The sequence below is a fragment of the Monodelphis domestica genome, chromosome 3 (genome assembly GCF_027887165.1).
Source record: "Monodelphis domestica isolate mMonDom1 chromosome 3, mMonDom1.pri, whole genome shotgun sequence".
Lineage (NCBI taxonomy): Eukaryota > Metazoa > Chordata > Mammalia > Didelphimorphia > Didelphidae > Monodelphis > Monodelphis domestica.
The window spans coordinates 511,861,792-511,881,929 of NC_077229.1; the positions used below are offsets into that span (position 1 = coordinate 511,861,792).

The window sequence follows — 20,138 nt, forward strand, 5'->3', positions numbered from 1 at the left end:
TTTTTTTTTTTGGTGGTGGTTGTTGACTTGGCTTTTCAGTCCTATCTAGCACGGATCCCTGGGGAACCCGATCGTATATCTTTCTCAACTCTGAGAAGGACCTACCCTTTAGGACTCCATTTGTGACAAAAGTCTTCTGTCTCCAATCTCATGGTAACTGAATTTTGAGAATAGCCTTTGGTGTACAATTTTGCTAATGACTTTCTGCCTATCTAAATGGATTATTTTTCCTGATTCTCCTTTAACCCACAGAGTCCTCTGGGAAAAACTAACAAATTAGTCAGGCATGTTTCCCCCTCCTAGAAACAACGCTCTCATTCCCTCCGTGGCTTACATGTCAAGCGATCCTGCCCATTATTGATTCCCCCAGCCTGCCTGGCGAGAGGGGGAAGATGCCACCGTGGATCCCCAGCATCCCCTCGGGAGTCCGTTTCTGTGAATGGAGGCTACGTACAGCAGCTGCGGAGAGAAGGACCAACAACAACCACCACAGGCTGGGCGTCTGGGCGAAAGCTTCGCTCTGCATTCTTGTTCCCACGCAGTCTCCAGGGGGATTTGCTTCTTTGGTACACCAGCATCTCTTATGGACCAGAAGTAGAGCAAGCCGTAGCTGGCATCATTTGAGCTCGTATTGACTCGCCGTAAAGGAGTTTGGACAGAATCTGGTCCGATTCCATCACTTGGTAGAGAAACTGAGGCTCGAGGAGTGGCTGCTTTGCCCGTGACCGTGGAACTCTTTAGCAAGAGCAGAGCAGGCTTCCCCCACTGGACAGACTATGTTAGTTATGCTTCAACATGTCTGATGAAAAGTTCAACATAGATATGGCCATCTCCTTTCCTAATTTAATTCAGCAAATAGTTATTAAATTTAGCCTATTCTGTATTAGACACTTTCTTAGGTCTTGAGGATACATATATGTATATATTGTATATGTAATACATCCCATATATTACACATGTATATATTATGTATATAGAATGTCTATATTTTATACATTTTATATGTATATATTTGTGTGTATATTCTATATATGTATATATTTTATCTATATATCATGTACTTTGTATGTTATATATGCTTATAACATACATATATATTCTTACTTTTAAAGAGTTTGCGCTCTGGGGGCAGCTGGGTGGCTCAGTGGATAGAGATCAGACACTTCGAGTTGTGGGACCCTGAGCGAGTTACTTAACCCCCAACTGCCCCGTCTTTCCTGCTCTTGTGCCTTGGAACCAATACTTAGTATCCATTCTAAAGCAGAAGGTAACAGTTAAAAAATAAAGTTTACATTCTACTTGGAGAATAATACAACACGTTAAAAGTGAGTTTAAGAATTTGGAGACAAAGCACTCTGTTTAGTTTGTATTTTTTCCTCAATGACATCAAGAAGCCACGCTTACCATTTCTTTTCTGACATTTTGCGACCCAGATTCCCTCCCTGCTTCCCGCCTCCCTCTTCTGCCGTAGGTAATGCAGGTGTTGTCATGCAGTGCGCATTTCCATATCCATCACGTGGTGAAAGGAGGCTCCTAGTGCACGTGCAAGAAAAAACTCACGAAGGAAGTAAAGCGGCAGTTGGTCGGCTCCAATGATAAAGCACTTTAAAGGCATCAGGAAATGTAACACACAAGAAGTGGCATTTGAAGCTAGCCTCGAAGGAAAATACACACTCCATGACGTCACAAGAATGAGGAAGCGTGGCACGAGCACAAAGACCGCTGAAGATAGTGTCACTTTAGGGAAATGCAAGGACAACTGTGGTGGCATTTGAGAAAGCCAGCAAAGGGGAGAGAGAGGGAGAGGTGAAATAAAGCTGATAAAAAGTGGGCTGTAAAAAGGCTTTTAAAGTACTATTGGAGTTTTTTTTCTATTTTATCCAATAGGCAATGGAAAATTGCCAAAGGTTTAGGAGCAGAGGAGTGCCGCGATTAGGTCCATGCTTGAAAAGGATGATTTTGGTAGATAAATAGAGAATGAATTAGAGCAAATAGGAATCGAAGATGAAGAGAAAAATTAGAAGACTATTCCGGTAGCCCAAGTGAATTGCCAGGAAGAAACTAGGGTGCTGACAGTACGAGAGGAGAGAAAGGAACAATTGAAGTAGTAAATATTTATTACATTTATACAGAACCTATTCTGTGCTGAGCTTTGGGCTAAGCAAGCTCTTTACACTTGTCTCATTTGAGCTCCACTACAACCCTGTGAGGTAGGGGGTGGTGTTATTCCCATTGTAAACCTTAAAATTCCTTAGACTTATAAATGTATGAAATTTCCGAAATTTCCAACATTTATAAGTCTAAGGAATTTTAAGGTTTACACCATCTCACAGTTGGGAAACTGAGGCAGACAAAGGTTAAGCGACACATAAAGCTGCTAGAGTCCAGAGTCCATTTATTTTACAATTATGTGCCTTATCAAGAAGACAGTAGAGAAGACAATATTATTTAGAGCTCTCGGACCCTCAGGGAGATTGAGGAAAGGCAGGATTTCTCTGAAAAATTAGAGATGATGTAGGGGAAGCATTATGTTATCGTTTTAATATTTATTTTCAGTTCCAAATGCTCTCCCTCCAACCTGTCTTCCTCCCATTGAGACATAAAGCATTCTGTAAACCTTCAAACACTAATACTGTCATTTTCTGCTCCCTTTAAATAAGAAGTCAATAGTCCAGGACTTTGCAGTAACTCTTCTTGGCTTCTAGGCATCAAGACAAGAAGGCTCAGGCAATAGAGCACCAACCACGCCTGGAATTGGAATCTAGCCTCAGATTCCTACTAGCTGGATGACTCTGGGCAAGTCACTTAACCTTGATTTGCCTTAGTTCCTCAACTGTTAAATAGGGATAACAGCACCTCCTTCTTCTTCCAGACCTGTTGCAAGGGTCAGATGGGAAAATATTTGCCAAGCATTTAGCATGGTGCCTGGCACAAAGTAGTTGTTTAATAAATAATTCCCTTCTCCTAGGCTCCTACGAGCTGTGCAATTAGAATCTGTTACCCTAAAAACTACGATCCCCAGCAAAACTACGATTCCCAGCACTCCACTCACTTCCTGTCCTTATGTGCTGACATAGATAGGATATAAATTCAGTGGAGTTCCGTGTCTCTCTCTTTACTTCCTGTTGCAGCTTTGGTGGAGCGGGGATTTTTGAGTAGGTAGAAAAACTTAGTCACAGGGTTCTGTTTTGTCAGATAATAAACTTTATAAGATAATACTTGAAGTATTGGACATCAATTTAAATCTTACAGAGCCAAGTGAGAAGAAATCTTTCAATTTCACACTCTATGTGTATAGCTAGAACTTGCTCTCCAGGACTCTAAATCCCAGCGTCTCATGTTCCTTCTTACATTATGTGCTAACATAGGGAGGATATAAGTTTTGTGTAGCCCCACCTCTCACTTTTTCCCCTGATTGCAACTGGGAAAGCAGGTTTTACTCAGGCTTTTACTTTTGTCCTTTTTCTTCTACTTCAAGTGATTATTAATAAATAAAATATGATACTTGGAGCTATTGGATATTAATTTAAATTTTACACATGTGACTCAATGGCAGGCAAAGCAATTCCATTCCCAATCCCATCTTCCCCTAAAAGGGAAGACAAACTTCCTGATAAGACTGGATCAAGTCAAAGCTACCAAAATGGTGAACAATATCATTCCAGGCACCAAATAAGGTCTATCAAGTCTCTGCCTGGTAATGCTTAAAAATTAGAATTCCATCATGTAGAAACCAAGTAAACAAAAGAGACTATGAAAGGATCTATTTAGAAAGCTGATTTTAATTTAATAAGTTATCGTGCATTTAGGTGAAAAGCAATTTAACTCGAAAGAGCATGACAAATTTAAAAAGTCACTGGAGCAAACAGCTTCTATCACTGCATCAAAATATAAAAGCAATATTTAGATGAACACGAAAATCCCCAGTCTAATGAGATCTCAAAGGGCAGATCTCCACCACACGCAACCCGCAGAAATTCACTGAGAAAAGCTCTCTTGAGCCAGATGAATAGTTAAATAGAAAAACCAATTCCATCAAGTTAGTTGACGATCGTGTAGTAGTTGGAAAAAAGCTCTTCTCCTTGCTGGATGTCCCTGAGTGCCACGAGAACCACACATCGCAACAGGCTGTGAGAAACCAAGGTGGAGAGCCGAGATGTGATTAAGTATCTGATCAATGTGGTACATCAGTTAAAAGTAGCCTAGCTTTGCATCTTTCAATACAAATGTAGCTGAGATAAACATGTTCCTTCCTTCTGATTCCCTGTTAACATTTAATTTTTAAATTTAATTTTATAATCAACTCAGAAGAGAGCAGAAGCTTTTCCCCCCTTTTTCACTGATACATAATAGAGCAACAAGACAAACATCAATCTGAAGAACATCATTGGCCTCCCAGAATCCTTTGCTTTTCTCAGGACTTAGCACAGAACCACTTTTTTTTTGAACCCTTATTTTCTCTTAGAATCAATACAAGGTATTGGCTCAAAGGCCAGGGTTAGGCAACTGGGGCTAGCTGTGTGACCATGGTTAAGTCCCTTAATCCTGTTGGCCTCAGTTTCCTCATCTGTAAAATGAATTGGAGAAGGAAACAGAAAACCACTCCAATATCTCTGCCAAGAAAACCCCAAATGGAAATGGTGTCATGAAGAGTCAGACATGACTGAAATAACTGGCCAACAAAAGCATGTATCAAGAACTTAATAAATGCCTGCTCAGTGATAGGCAAAGGAAAAATGTCAATCTCACAGCTTGCATATATTTTGTTTTTTTACTCCTGTATTCGTTTTGCGAAGTTATTTTAAGATTGGTTGGAGAGGATTCTCAGAGTGGTTTGAGCTACCCTGCTTCTACTCCGCCATCTTGGCTCAAGAACTGGACGTCTCCATATATTTTGTATATAGCAGAATGGCAAGGGACCTATGAGGCAATCTAGTCCAATAGCCTCATTTTACAGATGAGGAAACTGAGATCCAAGGAGGTTGGGCAACTCATCCAAAGTCAAACAGCTACTAAATAAATAACAGTCACAATTGGAACCCAGCTCCTTGGACCCCAGAGCTAGAGCTCTCTCCACTACACCACGCTACCTCCCCAACCAACAAGTTAGAAAACACAGTCAGTAACCTCAGAACCCACCAGGTAGCAGCTCCCTCCACTCTGTGGAGAGCTTCACAAGTCTTTCTGGTAATCTAAGATCTCCTCTGAGAAGGCTGGATTTCGTCTTTTGGCCCCCAAAACTAATTTTAAGGAACATAAGTTTTCACAATTGTGAATTGTTCTCTGGATGTTATATTTTAAATGTCTTTATTGGTATGTTCTCCAACGTGTGCATGTGTTCTCTTCCTTCACAAAGGCCCCCAGTTAAAAGACCAACCATTTAAAGCTCACTTCAATAAAGACAAAAGCTATTTTTGGACACAATTCAAGCACCTATTCTATACCAACACTGTGCGTAGAGTTGGGATAACTCAAGTTCAAATCCAGCCTTAGACATTTACTTAGCTGGGTATCCCTGGGCTTCTGCCTCAGTTTCCTCAACTGTAAAATAGGGACATTAACAGTACCTATCTCCCAGGGTAATTGTGAAGATGAAATGAGATAAAACTTTGCAAATTAAATGAAATGAATTAATTAAAAATAAAAATTAAATGAGAAAAATTTTTAATTAAATGAGATAAAATAAAATTAAATGATATAAGTTTGTAAATTAAGTAAGAAAATTAATTAAAAATAAAAATTAAATTATATTTAAAAGTTTAAATTAAATGATATAAATTAAAAATAAAATTAATTAATATAAAAATTATAAATTAAATGGGAAAATTAATTGAAAATAAAAATGAAATGATAAAAAAATTAAATTAAATGGTAAAATTAATTAAAAATTAAAATTAAATAATAAAACATTTTAAATTAAATGAGATAAAATTTATGAATTGAATTAGTACACTGCCTGGTATATAATAGGTACTATAGAAATGCATTTCCAAACCCTTCCTTCCCAAAGCCAGTTCTAAGGAAATTGATTCTCTGTAGACATGCTCACTCTATCGGCCTTCAAAATGTTACTTCTGTAGACTCAGCATGGTTGGAAAATGGTTGCTTGATTTCAAGATAGAGCATGTCTTCTGGTTTTCATTCTTTCCTCTATACTGCATTTTTAATAGCTACTTAAATGGGCAAAAAGAAACTCTTCATAATTAGTGTTAAGTCGGTCCCTTTCCTCAATTCAGAGTTCCCAAGTGTGGGTTTATGAACCCAAGGGAAACGGGGAGCAAGATACTTTAAATTGATTACAGTAAAACCTCATTTGAAGAAGTTGAAGGGTGAGAGAATTAGAGAATACTTGGAAAGAAATGTCTTTTTTTTTTTAAAGGATGTCTATTTTATCAACGAGTACCAACCAAAGGGCAAAAATGAAGTTAATTTAAAAATTACAATTCCCAAAGGCCTACGTTGTGTAATAATGCACCATAAGAACCCCAATTTATGTGAAATTCTTTTATTCAAAAGAATCACATCTTTCATAAATTAGACCTTAGAAATTCTTTTATTCAAAAAGAAGCTCTTCTTTGTTTGACACAGAAATTACTGTGAATTTCCAAACAGGGGCAGCTGACCTGAAAGAAGTATCCCCATCTGAGTGGCACAAATTTTTTTTGGCTCGCTGCTTATGCATTTTATCTTACCCCCCCCAAAAATGGATCTGAGGTCGAAATCTACACACTAGACACATAAATATACTCAGAACCACCATTCTGATTTGCAGCCTTTTCTAACCCTCCAGCACTTCATTAGATGCTCATTTTGCCTCTCCGGTGGTGCTCCTTCACCATGCCCACTTTTCAACATGTTTTGGAGGCTACAATAGAAGGGACGGAGAAACTCTGGCCACAGAGATGATTGTTTTCGGGGAGCGTTTTTCATTTCAAACAGTCGTATGTTTTACACAACAACTGGGGAAACAATAGGGGACAGCATAATTATCTGTAACCATTATCTACCTGCCTTCACAGGAATTTGTATTTAGACAAATAAGGCCAGTCTATGTCATCTGGGTCATGTCTGACTCTTCATGACTCCACCTGGGGTTTTATGGGCAACGATCCTGGAGTGGTTTTCCATTTCCTTCTCCAGCTTTACAGATGAGAAAACTGAGGCAAACAGAGTTAAGTGACTCGCCCTGGGTCACCCAGCTGGTAAGGTCTTTCTGCCTCCAAGCCCAGAATTCTATCCACTGAACCCTGGAGGGTTAAGTAATGACCTAATTCTGACCCCCGTTATCATCTGATGCTAATGTGTTCCAGAAGATGAAAGTCTTCTTCTTGCTCCGGCTCTACTAGTCTATCTTGGGCCAAAAGCTCCACGTCTTTCCCAAAGTATGCCCTACAGAATCCTGGTGTTTGATTCAGTAGGGAGAATGAAATGGTCAGAACCTGTGATTTCTCTGGCACAGGGAACTCCCTGGGGAAAAAACCCCTGACCAATGCAGGCTGGCACTTTCTCTGCAATTTATTATCTTAAGAGAGCTGCCCAGAACAGAGACGTTAAGTAGCTGGCCCTGTATGGACCAGAAGCAGGTCTTGAATCCATGCTTTCCTGTCTCCCAGTTCTCTATTACGAGAAAAAGGCCATCTCCTTTTCTGTTCAGTTGAAAGAAAATTCCAAGGTAAAATGTCAGAGTTAGCATTGTGTTCTGCTAAAAACACTATGAACTCTTGTATGAATTATCGTGCAACAATTTGGGGAGTATGAGAATAGGTTTAATTTCCTCTGTTTATTCAAAGTTCCCTCCAACTTCCCCCAGTAGTTAATCCCCATGTTTATCTCTCCTTTCCTACCTTCCCACACCAAGCCAGCATTTGTGGATTTTATTTCAGACCCTGAGAAAGTTGGGGGGCCAAATTAATTTGGGAAATGCTGGGCTACACAGCTTTTTTTTTTCCTCTCAGAAAAATGGCTAACATGAGGCAAGAGATAGATACAAACCACTCTTCTGAGAGATGCTGACCTTCGTGTGTCACGGCTGAACATGATGTTTGGAAGATACTGCTTCAATTCCATGGGGAAAAGTTCAGGCACATCGAATTCCTGATAACACACATTAGCTGCCTTGTCTAGAGAGAAAGGGGTCAGGGGAGGGGGAGGGATGGGGGGGTAGGGAAGAGACAGAGAGAAAAAGAGGGGGGAGAGAGAAAGAGAGGAGTAGAGACAGAGAGAGGGAGGGAGACAGAGAGGGAAAGGGAGAGACAGAGAGAGACGGAAACAGGAAGGAAGAGAGAATGAGAGACAATCAGAGAGACGGAGGGGAGAGATAGAAAGGGAAAGAGAAAGACAGAGACAGAGAAACAGAGAGAGGAGGGAGGTGGGAGGGAGGGAGGGAAGAAGAGCAGGAGAGAGACAGAGACAGATAAAAACAGAAATATAGAGACAGACACAGAGAGGGGGGAAGAGAGAGATGGGGAGGAAGGAAAAGAGGGAGGGAGATACATAGACAGAGTCAGACAGAGACAAAGAGAGGGAGAGGGAAAGGGGAAGGAAGGAAAAGAGAAAGAAAGAGGCCAAGAGAGGGAAAGGGAGGAGAAAAAGATAAGAAAGGGAGGGAGAGAGGGGAAAAAGAGAAGGAGAAAGAAAGGAAGGTAGGGGAAGAGAGAGGGAAAGAGAAAGAACAAGAGGAGAGGGATGAAGGGAGAGAGAGAAAGAGAGGGAAACAGGAGGGGTAAAGAAAGAGAAGGAAAGGGGGAAAGAGAGGTAAAAAAGAGAGGAAGGGGAAGAAGGAGAGGGGGAGGAGAAAGATTTTGTGAGTTGGTAATTTTTTTTTCCTGAACTTAACCAAATAAGATGAGCATTTCCTCATACAAAGCACAAAGCAAGAAGGGGATTGCCAACAAACCCATAAGGCAGTACCATGCTTCTCCCTCCAAGGTTACAAGAAATTCAGCAGGTTATTTTCAACCTGGCATACTTGCCTGTGTTGTCTACTGAACCTGAATGAGGCTTTTAAAAAAACCTAACAAAGAGATCGAGCATTTCTTATAACCACTGTAGTATTTTGTATAGTAAAAATCATCTCATAAATAAATGGCTAAACCAATTTGGCCTCTTCTTTCCCCGTGGTCTGAAGGTCCCGGAGAGGGTAAATTACTAGATCAAAGCCACATGGGAAGCTAACGCCCAGTTTAACAAGGCTGCCGAGATCTAATTCTAGTGTGACATGTTCAATATACCATGTAAAGTCAGGAAAAAAATAACCAGCAGATTATTCTGAAGAAAGGGGAAATGTCAAAACATCCTGGTCAATAAGGACAAGGGGGGGGGGGGGGCGTTCACTTCCCAATAATAAAACCAAAATGATAAAAATAGGGTTTCTGGGTAGGTGACCTTAATATGACTGCTGAAAAGAGCACCCAAATGTCACACTCTTAACAGAGTCATCAGTGCATTTACTAGTCTAACCACATAACAATCCTGCCTTAAAGGAAAAGCTGCTACATGGTTTTCCCACTCGCAGGACTTGCCTCCTGCATGGCTGCAAAAGCTTCCTGTCAGAGCAACTGGCCCATTTTACGCCTGTGGTCCTAAGCAAGACTCTTTCCGCTATTTTCAAATTCTTGAAACAAAAATTAGCTGCAAGAGTTCTGTGCATGAGGATGCTTATGGACAGGGGCCAACCTGGCAGTTGAGAACCAAGGAAAGCTTCCTATTTCCAGCCTTGTGTTTTAAAATTCCACTACTTCATCACCTCAACAAATGGTGATTAAGTACCTACCGAGACACTAGGGATGCAAAGGGGAAATAACACAGGGACCTGCCTTCAAAGAGCTGACAATCCAAGAGGGAGGGGATGAACATGACCACAGAACAGGAGCTGGAAGGAACCTTTGAAATCTTCTTGCCTAATCCCCATTTCTTCATTGCTGACACGGGGAACTATGGATATGTACCATTAAAAAAAATCATCATAAGCTCATCTAAGTGGACTGAGAGCCAGGCCTAGGGCACAAAGTCCTGGGTTTAAATCTGGCCTCAGACATGGGTTAGCTGTGTGACCCTGGCCCCAATGCCTAGCCCTTACATTCTGCCTTAGAACCAATACACAGTACTGACTCTAAGACAGATAGTAAGAATTTGAAAGAAAAAAAAAGGAGAGAGGAGAGAAAGAAACGAAGAAAGACAAAGGAGAAAGAGAGAAAGGGAGAAAGGGAGAAAGAGAGAAAGGAAGAAAGAAAGAAAGAAAGAAAGGAAGGAAGGAAGGAAGGAAGGAAGGAAGGAAGAAAGGAAGGATGGAAGGAAGGAAGGAAGGAAGGAAGGAAGGAAGGAAGGAAGGAAGGAAGGAAGGAAGGAGGAAGGAAGGAAGGAAGGAAGAAAGAAAGGAAGAAAGAAAGGAAGAAAGAAAGAAAGAAAGAAAGAAAGAAAGAAAGAAAGAAAGAAAGAAAGAAAGAAAGAAAGAAAGAAAGAAAGAAAGAAAGAAAGAAAGAAAGAAAGAAAGAAAGAAAGAAAGAAAGAAAGAAAGAAAGAAAGAAAGAAAGAAAGAAAGAAAGAAAGAAAGAAAGAAAGAAAGAAAGAAAGAAAGAAAGAAAGAAAGAAAGAAAGAAAGAAAGAAAGAAAGAAAGAAAGAAAGAAAGAAAGAAAGAAAGAAAGAAAGAAAGAAAGAAAGAAAGAAAGAAAGAAAGAAAGAAAGAAAGAAAGGAAGGAAGGAAGGAAGGAAGGAAGAAAGAAAGAAAGAAAGAAAGAGAGAGAGAGAGAGAGAGAGAGAGAGAGGGAGGGAGGGAGGGAGGAAGGAAGGAAGGAAGGGAGGGAGGGAGGGAGGGAGGGAGGAAAGTAGGGAGGGAGGGAAGGAGGAAGGGAGGGAGGAAAGAAGGGAGGGAGGAAGGAAGGAAGGAAGGAAGGAAGGAAGGAAGGAAGGAAGGAAGGAAGGAAGGAAGGAAGGAAGGAAGGAAGGAAGGAAGGAAGGAAGGAAGGAAGGAAGGAAAGAAGGAACTTTTTTGATATATTGTCTTGTTTTCTGAAAAATTCTCCCCTCTTTTTTTTATATCTGGAAAATGTAGGTGATATAAAAACAAAATTAAACAAATCCTGCCTTAGACAGTTACTAGCTATGTGACCGTGTACACGTCATTTGACCTTTCTTGGACTCAGTTTCCTTATCTGTAAAATGCTGATAGTAGCATGTCAATGGGAGAGTGATATTTGTAAGGCATCTTTGCGTACCTTAAAGTAGGAGATGGGATAGGATAGGTGAGAGCCAAGTAGCAGAGAGCTAGTGAGTTTCTCTCTATAAACGTCTCCTAATAGATCTAGAAAATGCAGCAGATTCAATCTTGATGAAGTCCAGAAAAGGTCACAGGGAGCCCTTTGTCCAGTTCAGCTCAGCAGAGGGAGAGGGACAGAGCAGTCTGTGGATGGGCACGGGGTTGCTCAGGAACCTGCACACCAAGGAGCCTGGCAGCACTCCGTTAGAGGCCACGTGCCAGGAGAAGAGGACTTTTGCCAGAGTAACCACAGACTCACTAGAGCATTGGTATAAAGACAGTGCCAACTGCCAGCTACCTAGACCCAGGACAGAGTGAGGAGGGCACCCCTACATGGCAATGGTGCTCCTGCATAGGGAAGCCCAGAGCTGAGTACGGAGAAAGGAGGACATTTAGAGGCAGACAGCAGCCGGGGCAACAATGGTGGGACCCTAAGTAACAAGGTCTGGAATCCAAGAACAAAGAGGAGTCCACTCTTCTGCTGCTTTGGACCAACAGAACTTTCCACCCAGCCAGGGAGGACTGAGTCCATCAGTATCTCTTCTTCTCAGATCCAAACCTAGGTCAGGAACGTGCAGAGTTCAGACCAGGGAGTAGCAGTCAAACTGCTGCCTTGAATCAGACTATTTTGGGAGTACTGAAATTTTGCAGGTTCCCAGCCTGTGCTTGAGAGATCCTGGAATAACACAGCACTCAGAACCCCAAGAAAGCAGCAACAGAACCATCCCAGAACATCCCTCCGGAAGTATTGAAGCCCAGCCCTAACATCAAGTCCAAAGTCAGGAAGTAGGCTGGAAAAAGGAAAAAGAAGACCATCATATGGAGCTATCATGGTGGCAGAGGACCCCCAAGACACAAATATAGAAGAAGAAACTGTTCCCCAAACATTTATAAACACGGCTTCAGAGAAAAACCAAAGCTTGGGCACAAATTTAGCTAGAATTCCTGAGTTTAAAAATATTTTTATAAATGGTATGAGCGTGCTTGAGATAAAAATTGAAAAAGAAATTAAAGTTATGGAAGAAAGAATTAGAAAGGGAATTAACAGCTTGACTCATGAAGCACGAAATCTTGTCCAGTAAGAAACTCTAAATATCTGAATGAACTTAATAGAAACCAATGTTACCTCTATGAGGTAACAAGAAATGCTAAAGCAAAGTCAGAAGACTGAAAAAAAAATTGGAAGAAAATGTAAGCTATTTATTTCGTAGCAAAAATAACTGACCTAGAAAACAGGTCAAGATAGAAAAATTAAGTCATTGGTCTATGTAAAAGCCATAATTTCTGCCTGCTTCAGTTTCTTCATCTATAAAATGAGAATAATAATAGCATCTACCTTACAGGGCGGTCATGAGGAGCAAATGAGATAACCATCGTAGCACAATGCCTGATACCTAGTAGGTGCTATATAGTAGTAGTGGTAGTCTCTCGGTGACCGAGAATGATAATTGTCTTTGTGCATTATCATCTATTGATGTACCCTCATGTGGCTTTGAAGCTATATAAATGTTAATTATTGTTATTGTGTACAGGAAATAGCAAGTAGGCAAGTTTAGAACGTCAGTTCTCTCAGAAGGAGAAATGGAAAATCAGACTGGAAAAGTAGGTTCAAGATAGACTACAAAGATTCTAAGTGACAAACAGGTGTTTGTATTTTGAGAGTGAGGGATGACCTGGGCAGACTTGTCTGCCAGCTGTGCAGAAGCTATATCAGAGATCAAAAAGACAGGGAAATTAGTGCCAGGTAAGAGGCGGTGTGGTCCGATAGTAGAAGGAGCAACCCCGTGCCCATCCACAGACTGCTCTGTCCCTCTCCCTCTGCTGAGCTGAACTGGACAAAGGGCTCCCTGTGACCTTTTCTGGACTTCATCAAAATTGAATCTGCTGCGTTTTCTAGATCTATTAGGAGACGTTTATAGAGAGAAACTCACTAGCTCTCTGCTACTTGGCTCTCACCTATCCTGTCCCATCTCCTACTTTAAGGTACGCAAAGATACTTTACAAATATCACTCTCCCATTGACATGCTACTATCAGCATTTTACAGATAAGGAAACTGAGTCCAAGAAAGGTCAAATGACGTGTACACGGTCACATAGCTAGTAACTGTCTAAGGCAGGATTTGAATTTAGGTCTGATTCCAAATCCAGTGTTCTATCCACTGAGCCACCCAGCTGCCAAATAATAGCCAGCATTCACAAGGTGTTTTGTTCCCAAAGCACTTGATCAATAGCAGCTCACTTTATCCTCACCACATAAATAAAAATTAATCTTGGCGGCTTTCTACTAAATTTATAGCCCTGCTTCCAGCTTGCCAGAGATGGCTTACACAGATAAGTGCCAGAACCGCTCGCCAGGAGAGAGCTTCTTCCACAAGGCCAAAAAATGGCCAAGAGAGAGTGAGCTGCCCCGCTTTACTTGCTGACTTTTTCAGCTTAGTCTAAATCTTTCCCCTGAGATTTTCTGGTTGGCCAGAGTTTCACTTCAGTCCCTTCACATGACAACCCTTGACTGCCATTGGCCAGGAATCTCGCCTGCCACTGCCACAATGGTGTACACAAACCATGTAAGTGAATGGAGAAAAGGGGATTGAGATGAGAGATGCTGTGAAGGTAAAATTAAAACAACTTGAAAACTTATTGAATGAGGAAAGAGGGAGCAGGGGAGGGAAATAAGGGAGAGGGAGAACTGGATACTATAAAATTGGGAGATCAGAAAAATGGCAGAGCCCTTGACAAAAATAGGGGACTTAGGAAGAGGTGTGGATTTAGAAAGAGCGATGTTAAATTTTGAGTGTGTTAAGTTTGAGATGTCTATGGGATATGCAGGTAGAAATAAGCCTAAGATACTTGATGTTGGGACGGGAGCTCAGGAGAGAGTGGAAGGCTGTTTATATTGTCATCTGCACAAATGAGATCTCCAAGGAGAAAAGAGGCTTTGTATCAGATCCCTGGGATGAAGTCCCACATAGTTACCAGGATCTTGATGATAACCTAGTAAAGTCAAGGAGGTCAAAAGAATGAGAAAAGGGGATTCGATTTGGCAATTAAGAAACCACCAGTTCTTTGGAGAGAGCTGCCAAATGATGAGATTGGAAACCACATTGTAGAGGGTTTAGAAAAGAATTAGAGGAGATAGAAGGTGGCCCTTGAGTGTAGAAAACCTTCTCAAGGAGCTTAACCAAGAAGAGAGAGAGATAAGATGGTGGATAAGGAGCCAAAGGACAATGGAAATTTCAAAAGGGGAAGAGCAAAAGCTCAAACACTGGAGAGGACACAATGAGAACAGGAGGCTTACTCAGGAGTATGAATGATCAGAGCTAAGAGGTAACACGGGGTTACCTCTGAACTAGGGTGGTTGCAATGGGAGCAGAAAAGAGAGAGAAAAATTGCAACATCTGAATTAACAGAACTTGGAAATGTACCAAATATAGAGGATAAAGAGAGAGAGAAATCAAGAAAGATGCAGAAACCTGTGACTGAGAGCTCATAGTGGCATCGATTATGGTAGTGATGCTGGAGAAAAGAACAGACTGAGGGGGGAACAGATAATAGAGAAAATAAAGAGATGAATGATAAAGATAAAGCAGATATATAGAGAAATGACAGATCGAGGAAAAGAGATATTGCTAGAGATAGATGATTGGTAGATAATTGCTAGAGATAGATAATAGATTAAACAAATAGAAATAGATGGTAGAGATAAAAGAGAGATAGATGATTGATCAAGAAAAAGATATAGGTAAATATAGATGACAGAGATACAGAGAAAGACATAGATACTGACAGTAAGCAATAGCAGTAGGAAGAGATTAATGATTAGTTAATAGACAATAGCTAGATAAAGGACAGACAAAAGAGATAGAAAGGAATAAAAATAAAAAAGTGAGATGGAGACAGGTAGATATAGGAGATATTGATAAATGATAGATTAGAGACCTACAAAGAGAGAGATGAGCGTGAGAGGAAGAGTTAGATATTGATAGAAAGAGATAGATCATACTTCCAGGCTTTGTCTACTTAGACCCACTCTATATAATCCCTGATGATGAGAGCATTCAGAGGGGACCCATGTTATCTCTTCTTATAACGTTATCAGTTTACCCTTGTTTAGTTCCTTATTCATTCATGTTTACCTTTTTATACATCTTTTTATTCCTGTGTTTGTACTTCAACTTTCTGTAGTTCTCCTTTTCATGAAGAATATTTGGAAGTCCTCTATTTAATTAAAGATACATTTCTTCCCCTGAAACATTACACTTAGTTTTGCTGGGAAAGTGATTCTTGGCTGTAGCCTTTGGCTTCTGAATATTGTATTCCAAGTTCTTTGTTGCTTTATAGAGGTGGCTGCTAAATCAGTGTGATCTTAACTGACTCCTCAGGATTTGAATTTCTTCTTTCTAGCTGCCTGCAGTATTTTTCCTTTGACCTAGAAACACTGGATTATGGCTATGATATTCCTAGGAGCATTCCTACGTCTGTGCATTTAAAAAAAATAGTTGATGATAAAGGAGTGGACGGCATAGAGTAGAATTCTGTCACGCTTTTCCCAAAAGAATTTGGCCACAGAATACTTTCAGTTAATGAAAAATATGGACAGAACCCCAAAACATTGGGACAGAAGTATGCGATACCCATGAACTCTGGGCTGTTGGAGAAGATGCTGGACATTGTCATAAGAAGGGAAATAAGCCTATTTTTCATTAAAAATGTTTAAAGAACGGTAGGTTGAGTCTGCTCCTCTCATTTCAGAGGACTCCTGAGAGTCACTAGTTTGCCCAAAGTGACTTTGGACTGGACTAGCCTGGGGAGGAGAAGGCAGGGCTAGACAGATGTTCATTTAGAGCAGCTCCAGGGGAGCTTGTAGGCTGACCCAAGCCTTCAAAAAAAGCCCACTGTCCTTAGATTCCAGTAAGAAACGGGAGAGCTAACAGTCTGGTCAGACTTATATCTCCAGAGTATTGAGTCTGGCTCTTGGCGCCATATTTAAAGGGGAACCTTAATAAAGCTCAAGGTCTAGGAACTAGTCTAATTCCTGCATTTTACAGGCTGATGGTTGATGATGATGAAGATGATACCTGCCATTTAGACAGCATTTTAAGGTTGGCAAAGCGCTTTAACAAGTATTATCTCATTTGATCCACACAACAAACTTGGAATGTAGGTCCTATCATGATCCTCATGTTATAGATGAGGAAACTGAGGCTGACAAAGGTCAACTGACTTGCCCAGGCTACAGATAGTATCTGAGTGAACTCTGGTCTTGCTGGCTTCTACCTGGTACCATGGCAGCGATGCCCAGGGAAATTCAAATTCAGGGACTCAAGCACAAGCAACAAAGCAACATTTGAGTCCAGATCCTCTAACTCCAGAGCTAGTGCTGATACCACTAGACCTTGCTGGATCCTACAGAAGGGCAACCAGGATGCTCAAGAAGACCTCAAAGATCATGTTGAATAAAGATCAAAGGAAGCAACTAGAGATTTTGTTGTTCAGTCCTTTTCCAGTCACGTTCCACTCTTTGGGACCCATTTGGGGATTTTCTTGGCAAAGAACCTGGAGTAGTTTCCATATGCTTTTTTCAGATGAGGAAACTGAGGCAAGCAGGGTGAAGTGACTGACTTAGGGTCACACGGCTAGTAATGCTTCGACTATAAAATCCACCTGGATGGTGGATGCATGATTGCTGTCCTCAAGTAGCTGATGGGCTTTTAGATTTTCTTGGTTTCACTGCAAAGGCAGGAACAAGAGGCAGAGACAAACTTGGGTCTCATCTAGGAAATCAGAACTGTCTCAAGGTGGTACAGCCTGCCCCCCTCACTCACAAGAGATCCTCTTCTTCCAACTCTTACCTTTGATCTTAAAATTCCAAGGCAGAAGAGCGGCAGAGGCTGGCAATAGGGATGAGGGACTCACCCAGGCTCACAGAGCCAGGAAGTATCTAAGGCAGATCTGAACCCAAAGTCTTCCTGACTCCAGACCTGGCTCGGCATCCACTGAGCCGCCCACATCTCCCAAGAGTTTTCCAAGAAGGGCTAGACTAAGACCCCTTTGGTTCGCAGAAGGCGACCTGCTCCCTCTGCAAGCCAAACTCCGGGGCTTTGAGATCCCTCCTAATTCTAAGACTTTGTCAAGCTTCAAGAGCACTTGAGAAGGTGCAAGAAAAACATACGCCGCCATGGCAAAGGCATTCCGCCATTCTCCAGAAACCCAGCACAAGTCAGACACGCCCCCAAAGTGCATGCCGGCTTACCATTGGAGCAATTGTTCACATACTGCCCCACGGCCAGGGGGTTTTGGACCTCCGAGGTCAGCCATGTGCAGTCACTCATTTTAAAAGGGCCCAGTTGGTCCCTCCCATTGCATGACCTAAAACAGGGAAACATATGAAGTCAAAGACTGGTCTCCTCTAACTTGAAGAAACAGAATGTGAAAAGGTGTTATTAAGCATTATTAAATTAATATTATTAAACATTCAAAACAGAATTCTAATTAAAATATGTTCTACCACTCAAAAAATCAGACTCCACGCCCCAATGCCAATCACTAAATATTACTAATCTAGTCCTTTTTCTTTTCTTTTTTAAACCCTTACCTTCTTTCTTAGAGTCAATACTGTGTATTGGTTCCAAGGCAGAAGAGAGGTAAGGGCTAGGCAATGGGGGTCAAGTGACTTGCCCAGGGTCACACAGCTGGGAAGTGTCTGAGGCCAGATTTGAACCTAAGACCTCCCATCTCTACGCCTGGCTCTCCATTCACTGAGCCACCTGGCTGCCCCCTACTAATCTATTTCTTAAGGCAGGTGATATAGAGAAGCTCTTTACCTGAATTTTTTTTTAAACCCAACTTTCTGTCTTAGTGACAACTCTAACACAGAAAGGCAAGGACTAGGGGGAAATGAGGTTAAGTGATTTGCCCAGGGTCACATAGCTAGGAAGTGTCTGAGGACACATTTGGGATTTCTTGTCTCAAGGTCTCTCTATCCATTGAGCCACCTTCCTGCCCCTTTATCTGGATTTTTAATTCAAGTATAATGTGTAGGGGAAAGAGAATTAAATGTGGGGCCAGAAGATATGTGTTCAAATCCTGGATCTATTATTTATTAGCTAGGTCATCTTGCATTGGGAATTTAACCTTTTTTTCAAACTCCGTTTTTTTTTTGCAATAAAAATGAGCTTTTACTAGATGATTCCTAAGGTCCTTTACAGTTCAAAATCGATGTCAGGAAACAAGTATTTATTTGCATTTATTTTGTGCCAGGAATCCCTACAGTCAAGGAACTCACATTCTAATTGGGGAGACTACCAGTGAACAATGTTCAAAACAAAACATTTTCCATGTGCATAGAAGATGTGGAAAGAATAAATGGGAAGTAGTCTAAGTAGTTGTCGTATTTAGTAGTTCAACTGTGGTATTGTACAAGCATTAAGAAAAGTATTATTTGGTTTATATCTAAGTGAACAGTAACTGGAGAGAATGGAGGAAAAAAATGTGCCTGACTTAGAAGTTTAATTTATTCCATTGAATAGGTGCCTGCATGAATGTTAACATTTTAATATTTTTTAATCACTGCTTAACTTGTGACTAATTGCTTCAAATACTGGTCAATACATCCTACGAAGGGAAAAAAATTTGACAGGAACTCAGCATCTGCTCTTACTTTTTAAAAAAGTATTAGTGGCAAGACATCCTGTTTTCCTTCATATGTTCCACTTAATAAAAACCAAAAATAGTGGAATCCCACACCCCAAATAAATGACTGCCTAAAATACAATCTAAGTAGTAATAGGAGAAACTGAGGAAGGGGCTTTTGAAGAAGGTAGGATTCGAGATGAGTTCTGAAGGAAGCTGGGGAGGGAAAGAATATGATCCTCGTAACCAAATAAAAATGTTCTAGATTGATGAAATAAAATTAAAATTAAAAAAAAAAACCTGGGAAGATTTCTATGCAAACTGATGCAAAGAGAAGTGAGCAAAACTAGGACAACATTAAACATGGCAACAGCAATATTGCATGACAATCCATTGTGAAAGACAGCTATTCTGTTCTATACAATGATCCAAGGCAATTCCAAAGACCTAAGAAAAAAACATAAAAATAGATCAACTCTAGTATTATTTTTATTACTTCCTGTTATGTTATATTATTCTATTTAAATAGAAAGTGCTGGAGCAGATTTGATGGAATGGGACTGTGAGTCTGCCTTGGCGAGGAGGACTACCTCTATCTATGGCATGTGACAAAAGGAAAGAAATGTCTGGATTTCTGCTGTGAAATCTAAATGTTTTCTTGTTTCTTGTTGTCAACTTACCTGTACACAACTTTTGATATTCCTTTATCATTTCCATCAATAAGCATCCCATCTAGGCATCTAAAAATGAATGGATTTCCAATGGACTGGAAGAAAATTGGCTCATGCTGCTGATACACCGTACCTATTAACACAAGACAGGAACACGGACATATTACATCCACAAACATCTGGGCAGCTTTGTTTTGAGGGAAAACTCAAGGCTCTTCCTTTTCCCTAATATATTCTGGCCTTTTATAAGAGACTTGAAAGAGCTCAGAATGCCTGGTGGGTAAGAATCTAATTTTTGTTGGTAGATTTCACTCTAACTCTCTACCTCTTAAATAAAAAAAAAACATACAGAAACTGCTAGAACATTAAACTTTGCTCTCTCTGACTTCTCAATCGACTTTTGGGAGATGTTAAACTGTCTCATCACACAGATTCAATTCAATAACACAAAACAATTATCTTGGCAACTGACAATTTAAGGTTCATTATTATTATTATTATTAAAAGGTGAGCATTTAGTTTGTATTATGAAACCTTTGAGAAATGAGTTTTGTTCATTTGAAGTAAAAAAGGAAAGCGCTG

General features: G+C 40.6%; 1 protein-coding gene across 5 annotated transcripts in view; it reads right to left on the reverse strand.

Moving 5' to 3' along the window:
* Positions 1 to 20,138, reverse strand: part of SETD9 (SET domain containing 9) — a 39,120-nt gene that overhangs the window by 12,493 nt on the left and 6,489 nt on the right. Inside the window, exons 3-6 of one of the 5 annotated variants that reach the window (XM_001381142.5) lie at positions 19,566 to 19,689; positions 17,507 to 17,622; positions 8,015 to 8,120; positions 3,765 to 4,128 (exon numbers count right to left, since the gene is read on the reverse strand). In XM_001381142.5, coding sequence (XP_001381179.4) covers positions 4,041 to 4,128; positions 8,015 to 8,120; positions 17,507 to 17,622; positions 19,566 to 19,689 — 434 coding nt within the window. In that variant the 3' untranslated portion in view covers positions 3,765 to 4,040. Of the gene's footprint in view, positions 1 to 3,764; positions 4,129 to 6,489; positions 7,647 to 7,992; positions 8,121 to 17,506; positions 17,623 to 19,565; positions 19,690 to 20,138 lie in introns of those variants that run through there. The other 4 variants (XM_007486349.3, XM_007486348.3, XM_007486351.3 and 1 more) reach the window with 4 other exon arrangements.